The sequence below is a fragment of the Nymphaea colorata genome, chromosome 2 (assembly GCF_008831285.2).
Source record: "Nymphaea colorata isolate Beijing-Zhang1983 chromosome 2, ASM883128v2, whole genome shotgun sequence".
In the NCBI taxonomy this organism is placed as follows: Eukaryota; Viridiplantae; Streptophyta; class Magnoliopsida; order Nymphaeales; family Nymphaeaceae; genus Nymphaea; species Nymphaea colorata.
Window position 1 is genome coordinate 29160240 of NC_045139.1, and position 10609 is coordinate 29170848.

General features: G+C 37.0%; 1 protein-coding gene across 8 annotated transcripts in view; it reads right to left on the reverse strand.

The window, feature by feature from the left end:
* Nucleotides 1-6466, reverse strand: part of LOC116246701 (protease Do-like 8, chloroplastic) — a 28456-nt gene extending 21990 nt beyond the window's left edge. Inside the window, exons 1-13 of one of the 8 annotated variants that reach the window (XM_050076454.1) lie at nt 6199-6466; nt 5504-5631; nt 4638-4720; nt 4365-4463; nt 4163-4229; nt 3932-4007; nt 3759-3825; nt 2797-3014; nt 2409-2476; nt 1808-1887; nt 1577-1663; nt 1239-1346; nt 1064-1145 (exon numbers count right to left, since the gene is read on the reverse strand). In XM_050076454.1, the coding sequence (XP_049932411.1) occupies nt 1064-1145; nt 1239-1346; nt 1577-1663; nt 1808-1887; nt 2409-2476; nt 2797-3014; nt 3759-3825; nt 3932-4007; nt 4163-4229; nt 4365-4463; nt 4638-4720; nt 5504-5631; nt 6199-6392 (1357 nt within the window). In that variant the 5' untranslated portion in view covers nt 6393-6466. Of the gene's footprint in view, nt 1-876; nt 1146-1238; nt 1347-1576; nt 1700-1807; nt 1888-2408; nt 2477-2796; nt 3015-3758; nt 3826-3931; nt 4008-4162; nt 4230-4364; nt 4464-4637; nt 4721-5503; nt 5632-6198 lie in introns of those variants that run through there. The other 7 variants (XM_031618523.2, XM_031618524.2, XM_050076455.1 and 4 more) reach the window with 7 other exon arrangements.
* Nucleotides 6467-10609: the final 4143 nt, after the last annotated feature.

Sequence of the window (10609 nt, forward strand, 5' to 3'; positions counted from 1 at the left end):
TTTATTAGTTCATCTCCTAAAATTCAGAATCTTGCCTTTATAGAGAGAGAGAGACTGGGGAAAAGAAAGTGACAAGATGAAAGATTGTATGATTTTGTGTTTTTTATACTCCTATTATATATCCGATTCTCATTCAGATTTTGCGGAATACATTGTGACATGGTAAATGTTATATTCATCCCAACCCAATCGATAACTTTCACATATAAACATATTTTTTTGAGATAATAGCTGGCCAGTTTCAACCTGCCCGATACTTGGCCGATTTAGATGGAAACCGTTTAAATACTGGATTTTTTGTAATCTTTCTAGGTCTGTAATCTACAATGAATCATTGGTTTTTTGTTATTTTATTCTCGGTAATAAATCTGCATTCTTGAGACCCTAGAAAATAATATAAATATGTATTATTTAGACATCATAACTCATTCCGTTTTCACAAGGAAAAACGAAAAACAAACAAACCAAACTACTTTTTATTTTCTTTGTACAGTTTCTTAATTTTCAGAAAAACCGACGGATTAAATGTGCGGATTTTTCTAAACTTTTCAAAAAATTTGGAAAAACCATTCAACTTTTGAAAGTATTACCAGAAAAACGTGTAAGTTTGCATTTTGTCATTTATTTGCCTAAATTACACGTCGAACAAGCAGTTACACGAAGAAATCTAAACTTAAGCATGCTTTTGTAAAAAAAAAAAAAAAAAAAAAACTTTTTTTTCCTTTTTTTTTTAGTTAGCAATATGAAGTGGAACTGTCACTTGGCAGATTATTCCAAAAGACGCTATATGCCAAGTTTGTAGGGTCGTTCATCAAAATTGGGAAATTGATTTTGGTAGATGCTAATCATGCAGAAAACGATGATTTAAGCGTCGCATCACTATCTGCACGAGATTCTCTTTATTTTACAATTCCAGAAATTGAGAAATCAAAGTCTGGGCATACACAATCATCTGCACGGTTTCAACCAATGACACAGAACATGAGAAATCAAAATTCGGCCTGAGCTGGGCCAAATCAAGACGCCTGCTCCAATATTATGGGCAACTCTAGCCTTTCATCACCTCTTTGTATCTTCAATAGCACCCTATCCCCAACACTATAATCATCATCAAGAACCTTGGATAACTCTGCTTTATTTTTAACCTGTAAACGTGCCAATAAGATCTTAATCTTGTTGCTTTGTCTCTCTGTAGGGGTGTGTGTGTGTGCGAAGAGAGAGAGAGAGAGAGAGCATACAGGGTGGTTGTCAACGCCCACGATAATGTCTCCGAGGATTAAGTTACCGGCAAATCCTCTCCTGGTAGGTAAGAGTCCAGCTTTTGCTGCAAGACTGTTTGCAGGGACCTAAAGAATTCCAAATAATTAGTTCATGTGATATAGATTGTTAATTCACGATGAACTTCCAGTCAGTTTGAACATAACCGGCATGACAGGGAACCTGATTCAGGTTCCCAAGTTCATGTCACTCCCAACTCAGATTTGAGTCGAGCTAGCTAGAACAGGCTGCAGTTTGAGACAAGTTATCGTGACTTGACACTGCCAATGACAGACTGAAATAACATGCGAAAACCTACCTGCAAAACAAGGGCCCCATTTCGAACATTCAACTGATTTGCAACTGGGTCTGGTGCTAACTCCAAATTCAAACCTGCCCGAATGGCCTGTTTTAGTGAATACTTTCAGAATGTGAGGTTTTGCTATTACAGACCAAGAAAACAAACTTAATAAGCAAATTAGCTTGTTAAGTAAGTGCCCAAGTAGGAAGGATGACAAAAAAAGTGCAGCACTTTGTCAAAATAACTTGCCTTGCCAAACTGGATTAGCTGCGGAACAACTTTAAGCACTGTTGAAGATGGTATAGCGAAGCCTACGCCAGCTGAAGTACCTGTAGTACATAGATGGGTCTTGTGAAAAGAAACGACCAATAAGCACACAGATTTGCATAGTTGCAAAGGAAAAAATACACATGGATGTGTAGGCTTGTACATCCATGGATCATGGTGAGGAAAAGGGACATCTAACGAACTCCATGTTTCCTGTATTCATGGAATGCTTCCATATATTTTTAGTCAAACAATGTGTGTGACTACGTGTCCTTTAATTATGTGGCATTCTATTATTTCTGAAATATGTTTCATTTCAACACTAAGTTTTTAAGTATGTTTCACTACCAAGTCTTACTTCATTAACCTCTTTTTTTTTTTACAAAATAAAAACATCCCTAAATAAATCTCTATGACATGTTTTTTTTGTAAATGGTGTACAATGAAATTGCGCAAGAATAGAAAAAATATCAAACTTGAAGTTAGGCCCTAAGGAGGTGTCCAACAACACCAGTGACATCAAGAGAAACATATCATCCTGTGACCAGACAACTCAAACAACCATCATCAAGCAATTGCTTACCAGTCTGTGTAAATATGGCTGTGTTGATTCCAATCATATTTCCCTTTGAATCCAGTAAAGGACCACCACTGCCAAGTGCATTACATCTTTACCAAGTTAAATAGAAGTATAGACAAATGAACTGTGTAGCCCTCTCATTACCCTTCCTTTCTTGATAAGAATAATCAATGATAAAAAATAATTGGCACGCTCCATTGATTCTCTAAAATAGGAGGCAAATTGCATGCAATATAACATTAAGCCTTTAACGGAGTTCATTAAATCTTATTTTATGGTATTCTAGGTCCTAAGTATTCTAGGTTTACTTTTTATATAGAAACATTTTCCCCCTTCCACATGAACTCCCCTTAACATCAACTGTAGACTGATATTTGCGAAAATGCTGTACCTGTTTCCTGGATTAATGGCTGCATCAGTCTGAATTCCACCACTTATTGTCACCCCAGCCTGGCTAAAAATTTCTCGACTTAAACCGCTAATAACACCAACTGTCAAAGTGTGGTCAAAACCAAATGGGTTTCCAATTGCTAAGCATCTCTGTCCAACTTTCAGAACAGACGAGGTGCCAACATTGATCGGTCTCAATATATCCATTGGGGCCTCCACCTAGCTCCATTGTTGGGAAAAAAGAGGTTAAGAAGAGAATTAGTCAAGATAAAATGGATGACTACTTACGGAGAAATATCAACAATTCATGTGCATGGATCAGTAGACCATAAAAGTTCAGTTGACATATAGCTTCCTCAAGTGCTGATTAAACTACCTTACACTTTTTACAGCTATAATTACATTACACACATCTCTCATGGATATGAAATTGAAAAAACACAGGAAAAGGAATCCAAGGATCCAACTTTGGCTGGTAAAAGAAAATGGTCCCCATGCCAAAATGGTTATGGAGCTCCCATCCAAATATACATAACCGCGTACTCTGTTGTTGCTAGACATTGAAGTACTATAACAGAACCAGACCCTCAGCACCGACAAGGATCCTAAAAAGAAAATCAAAGGATAATGTTGTTTTCCTCCAAGAATATAAAAGCTTTCCCCCACGCTTCAAAAATAAATCAAACTGGACAGAACAATGATGAGGGACTTTATCTGCCAAACTTGCCATGTCTACATAAAAATCTCCCCAAGATAAGCTATAAAAGAAAAAACCTGCTATATATGTGAATGAGACTAGCACCAAATACTACAAACGTGTTTAATCAGTATAAAGATATCCATACCAAACCTCAGCTAGACATAGGATCCCATACGGCATTCAATTTTTCCCAGGTGAACCGATCATGCATGAAAAACAGGCTGTAACCATAAAAGGATAAAGAAACATGGTTAAACGCCTACCTTCAAGACAGCAAGATCCTTTAAACGATCTGCCCCAACTAACTTTCCCTCAAAACTCTTCTGAAGCCTTTGGGAGAACAGGTATAGCAAAACTGGATGTCAAGTTTCAAAAATAGAATCTAGAAATTAATGAATAGATACTAATCAATGTGAGCCAGGAGATGGAGCTTCACCCTTCAGACACAAGGATGTTAACACGCGCAACTACTTTGCCAGGGCTAGGATTCCTAGAAAGTGCATTGCCAACCACTGGAGAAAACACAAAAGGAGACATTCACCAAAAGCCTGTCAATGTTGCACGTGCATGCTTTCCCACACATAAATCTCTCAGTGAGCCAAAAAGATAGAAGACGTATGCTAAAGATTGTGGTTTGTGTTTCTTACACATAGGAAGGTTCCTATACCATGATAGTTTGTAACAATATGGCCCAGTCTGTCCCACACGACTCCTGAACCATTTCCTTCAGGAACCTGGATTGAGAAAGTTTTGTTAAGAAAAAATACTTCAGATCCTTTCTACATTTAGAAAAAGAAAAGATATGCAAATACTTCTCTAGGGTCAAGCACTAGAGCTCAAGCATGAGTAAAATAGTTTCTAAAGCCAACCTCAATGACACCTGTCATATTCAACTGAGGTCGCAATGTAACATCAAATATGTTCACAACGGAATACGTGTTCCTAGCAAACAGGTTGACAATGCGCTCCTGGCAAGGAAGATGGCCACAGAAGTTAGTAAAAACTAAAGAGTGAGTGGATGCAGGCTAAATAATAGAAAAAAGAAAAAAAAAATTTGACCAAGTTTTGGTAACATGTGTAATGCTTAATGGCACATTATATGAAAAGGCACCAAAAAGCAAAGAAAAGTAGAAAGAAAGGACCTCTGTAGGGAATAGCTTCCCAGAAGGGTAAATAGGTGGTGTTACTTCTTCAATTGTCACAGTAGGATCACCCAGAGCATGAGCTATGAGGATAAACAAATGTTTGTTAGAGGTGTAGCACAAACCCCATCCATAAGGTAGCATGCTGACAATGTTTCATTTACAAGTCATAGTTTTCATTTTGCAAAAAGAAATGTTCAAATAACACAAAAGAATTTGAGAAATCATAGGGAACACAATCCAGAACCATGTTTAGAAATAATAAATAGCAAACAAACTTGAGTATGTTTATGGAAAACCTCAGAAAAACGCCTGCCCCCATGTGGTCAAACGAGAACAAATGTGAGCTTTTACAAGGCAACCAATTCAAGAAACATCTAATTTGCCATTCAGGAGAGCAGCTCAAAATGCAGGAACTTAGATACTATCAGCAAAGAAGAATATTAAATAAATGCTAACACATTTGACCGATATTTATATTCTTGTGAAGGTACAGATATCTCGTTTACAAAAGCATATTTAATAGCAGCGGATATTACATGGGACTAATCATCCACATCACCTAGGATTAGCACCAAGAAGATGTTTGATTCAGGCACTCAGAGGATCTCAAAAGAACTCACACAAGATTAACCGATTGAATCAGGTTAACGTTATACTTACGAAATTTCCAAATATTTTGCATCGCTGACATAATCTCCTAGCGTCTCATAACACAACTTTGTGAATTAGAAACTTATTACTCACAGAACGGTAGCGACACAGCTGAACAATGTCATGGACAGTTGGTTTGTAAGATGCAAGAAGTAATAAAGAGCATCAACAAAGTCAATTAACAGAAACCAATTATGCACCAGAGGAAGCACCTGCAGGAACCCATGAAGGATGACCCCAGAAATACATGGCCATGCTTGTAAACAACATCCGACGCGTTGCAGAAAATCTGTCATAATAGACTATCCTAGGCAGGTCCTTGAGACATTGTTCATCTGGTCTACAAGTAAAGAAAAATGTCAATACAACTATATTCAACGAACGGAAATTAAACGGCAATTTAGAGACCAACAAACATGGAAAGATGTAGCTTCTGCAAGAATATGCCATGCACAAGCATCAATAGTTATTGCACGCGAACATCGTTAGATTCATGTTTAGGTAAGTTCGTTCTCCATTCTCTGAAGGGCAGCTTCTCATAGAGTTTTAAAAGCCCAAATTTGAAAAACACGCGTCTTCGGTTTTCCCCATTTGGGGTCTCCGGAGCTTCAAGTGAATGGATTTCTTCCTATACTCGACAGCAAAGCTTGCTTCTGTACATGTAGATGAACTCACTCTGAACTCTCCTCACTGAAACACATTGCGTTCTTCGAAACAGAGTAAGCATTTAGGGCCCATAAGATGACCAAATATGTAACACAAAACACCAACTATCGACGTACTAAACCAGAGAAACAACAATAGTAACAGTAGTTTCAGATGACACGAAACAGAAAGTAAGAGAGAGAAAGCGGGAAAACGAGAAGTTCGAATACTACGAATCAGCAAAATTCATATGCTTGCTTACTTCAATCTCGAAACGGATCTCTGGTTCCCTTCTTCTAAGAAATCGTTTCTCAAGTCCTTCGAAGAAGAAAGAGGAGGAGAAGCGCGACGAAGTTGGGAAGCACTGCTGAGGAACAGCTCCCTCCTCCCGGACCACTTGGGGAGGACGGAACCAAGCGTTTGGAGGGACGCCTGGAGGGTCAGAACGTCCTGCATCGTCACCACCACAGCGAGCCAAGCACCCTTACTATCTCCTCTTCCCTCCACCTCCCCCTCTGGCACTGGCAGTCCTTCCGTGGCTTGGGTTTGGAAGCGGATAGGGGGCTCAGCTATGGATCGGATATATTTGATAATCGACCTGAATCCGAATCCAACTGGTTGATGCTCGATTATACCGACGGTTCTGTGGGACAGGAGCAGAGTCCAATTAAAATCTCGATCCATTAATCTGTAAATCTCGGATTTATGCATAAAATAAAAGTGCCAATGCGTTGGACCCACGTCGGGTCTGAAGTCTGCTTAAAGTATTGATATTGGACCTGGATACGAGTTCTATCATGCCCACTAAAATAAAAACTTAGATCACATTGTCTATCTTATATTTAACGGTTCATTTGGTAAATGAAACACTTTGTGGGTGTTTCATAAATCTATCTTATTCATTCATTCATACCTAAAGCAAAGTTACAAGAGGCAAATCAGTTTTGAGTGTAATCTCTTGCCGTTTTTGTTTATGTGAATTTGAGATAATTGAGGATCGTAGATCCAAATTGAGGTCGGAAACCCCAAAGAAAAAAGAAAAAAAATATGGATTTCAGAAAGAAAGAAACAAGGAATTGAGATCCGGTTTATAATTATTAAGAGATTTTATTCTTTAGCTATTTTAACCAAACCATAACTTCTTATCACACTTGTCTCAGGAACATAGTATAATTGGTTAAGTTGGTGGGTTCGATGGAAGTTTTGTATGTGTATTCTGACAGATATTACCCTTTTGAACTAAAAACAATGAATGCTTTGATGCCTAGAAAGGATGCACACTTGAAAACAACCATTCTATAATTCCAAATATAAACTTCTAAAAAGGAAAAAAAGAAACTGGTCAAACATATACAAAATAATATCATAATCTCAAAAAGATAGTTAAGTACCAATCAAATCAACCATCAATTCAATCTTAGATCAAGTATGAGATGATATTATTATATATAGGTTGGGGCCTTGAAACACTCAAATTTTAGGCGAGGACAAAAAGTTGGGCACAGTAGGCTTCTTGGCAATGTATGGTAAAAGGAACCATTGAATTACTAACATGTCAACATCACATTATATAGTCACATTGATAAAGTCGAACCATCTTAGGAGCCACACAATTATTCAGAGATTTTTTTTTTTTTTCCAAAGGACCCATCATTGTCTTGCTTTGGAGTTTCATGGCTTTGGTTGGTGGAGAAACCATGCAAAAACCAAAGACACGAAACTCAATAATTGAAGACTGTATATGTTTTATTTTTAAAATATATATTTAGGTTCTACCAAGTTCACGAAAGTCTAACAGACATGGCTAGAAAGCTGTTATACACACACAACACGCGGTTTTGATTAATTTTGTATGTTTTTTATAATTTTTTTGCATTTTTTAGTAGATTTTTGTAGACATGTATGTATATAGCTATATAAATGCATGCCCACGCTTTTAAAACATACTGGAATCTCTATATCTGTAACCCCGTAATATCCATAGTGAGATAAGAATTGCCTTAGCTCTCAAGGAAGTGGTCCTGGTTCGACTCTTATTGGGATCAAAAGGTGCACCCAACTTCCTTTCATGGAACGAACGGGATAGATTGGACACTTGCGGTCGAGCAACTTCTTGCCGACCGCATTGTGACCGCTATTCGGGGGCGAAGGAAAGGGAAAAATACATTGAAAAATAAAAAAAAAAGTTGTGCAATGTATTTTTTTTATATTCGGGTTCAGTTTAGCCCTACCCAATTCGAGGTTGGACTCTTTGGCACTCTCCAGAAAAAAATTCTGTCTCCGCCCCCGCTGCTATTTCTTTGGACTGCAAACAGTAAAAGTTGCTACTCTCAAATTAAAGAAAGCAGATCCCCAGAGCAGCCTTAGACTTTAGAAACTAGAAAAATAAGGATAAGAGGGGCTTCGACCTCTTTGGTATATCTTCCTCGTAAAGTAAATGTCATTGGGCAAAAGAGTCGCACCATCTGTCCACTCACATTTCTGTTTGGACATATACCTTAGAAGAGCCAAAATGTGTACAGTTAGTTGTCCACCTTTACCGACGCTTGGAATGTCTCTTACTTAAAATATCTTCTTCTTCTGTGCATGTAGACACAACACAAAAGGTCAACCGGGTTTGTATACTTAATGGGTTGAGCTTAGTCAAAGTCAAATTATAGGTTCCAATGGACGTTCAACTTTAGGGTAATTTGAAAAAGATAAAAGCCTTTAAGATATGTTTAGATGATACCTTCAAGAACACAGCTTTTAGGTTTCGTGAGTTCTTAACCAATTTCCAACATCTAGTTTGCGTGTTCGGTGATGAAACCAAAACAATGTTTTCCATAGACAATTTCGATTCATCAAAACGGGGCTTCCAAACCTAGTTTTAACTGTCGCTTAAAATATCATTTAGATGTAAAAACACAATTTGAAAACATCAGTCAAACACATTATTCGGGGTTATTTGGCAGCCTAAATAGTTTGTTACTGTCTCATGAACCTACATTAAAGATTGAATCAGATAGATACATAATGTTAGATATATTCCAGAAACATACTATTACTCTTGTCTAACAACTCATTAAAATCTTTGTCTATATTAAAAATAGTACATTGCTATTCGAGCCAGATTCCAAATCTAAACAAGAAAAGCTCAATTAAGTCAGGTTTAGTAAATGGTGGATCAGACCTGACTTGGAACCGTTTCCATTATTATTTATTTAACGGTGGAAAGACCAAATTTCGATAGATACGAAAATATTAATTTTTTTATATAATAAAAATCATTTTTTAAAGGGGGAGGGAGCTGACTCCACCCCTCGACCAAATTATGGTTTTAAAATTATGACGAGTTGATATATCCAACTCAATTTAGAATCAAACGGTTACACGTGCCACCATTAAAACAACGCTAAGATTGCCTCAGATTTCATTAAAAATGCATATTATTATCAGGAAAAGTAACAAAAAAAAAGCAATAAGATTGTGTTTATTTTACTGTGGATCTAAAATCTACGGTGGTTCGAGACTTCATATATATAGTTTTAAAAATCAGATCATCATTTAAATATATGGTTTTTAACATATTTGAAACTATCAAGATCTTCCACACATAACAAACTGAGGATCTTTCAAGATACACTTTTATAAGATCTTTTAAAATCCATTTTTTTTGTGTAACTTCAGATTTAAGATATGAGATTATCGAACGCAACGCATTTTTATGCAGCTGAGATTTAAAATCTGAAACACAAGCTAAGTGCATAAAATAGGGAGATTCAGATTCTATTTTCCCGGTGCATTCAGAAAGTCCGGCAATAATTTGGCACTGCACTTGCGGTCGGTGGGGGTGGCACTCCCGAAAGTTCCCCGCCCACCGACAGCCCTTTTGGGTAAACACTGAGCCAGGGAGTCGCTCCCGCATTCAAGTCCCATCGTACGGTCGGCCACTGCGGAGAAACATAATAATTAATGCCCTTGGATTGGATGTTTTTAACACTTTATTATTATTCCGAGTTTCATTATCTTTTTATTTTGTTTTCATCACTAAAAAAAAGTGTAGTCAATAAATAAAACTAAATTCAAATCTATCGTATCCGAATAATTGTTGGACGGTTGAAAATAAAAAATGCACCATAATCTATTATTAAAAACACATGATCATTTTTTAAATGGTAGAATCTTAATTTTTACCATCCAACAACATCAAAATTTAAACTACTCTTGTATCTAATATGTACAAATTAATCTATTTTCACTAATGCATCACCTATAATAGGGTACATTAAATTCAGGAGATTTTTTTTTAAAAAAAATAATTTTTAGGAACGACGGAGGGATCGTTGTCGCGCGTGGAGGAGCCAGTGGTGAGACCTCGGCTTTAAATAAGAAGTTGGAAGCCGAAGATCCGTCTGAATCGGCCTCACCGAGTCGTCTCGATTTCGATTACCTGATTCGATGAGATGTGCCTCCTTAGACCTTACTTGGTTGATCGTAAATATATTCGTTTATCAAAACCGTGCCGATTCGAAAAATCATTTTTAATTTCATTTAAATCAATAGTATGGTACCCACGAGAGCGACGGCTAAGTAAGCGGCAGAAAAAAGCGAGGGAAAGCCTTTTTTTTTTTTTTCTTTCATATATATATATATATATATTATACGTATATGTAAAAATCCTAATGTCCGCC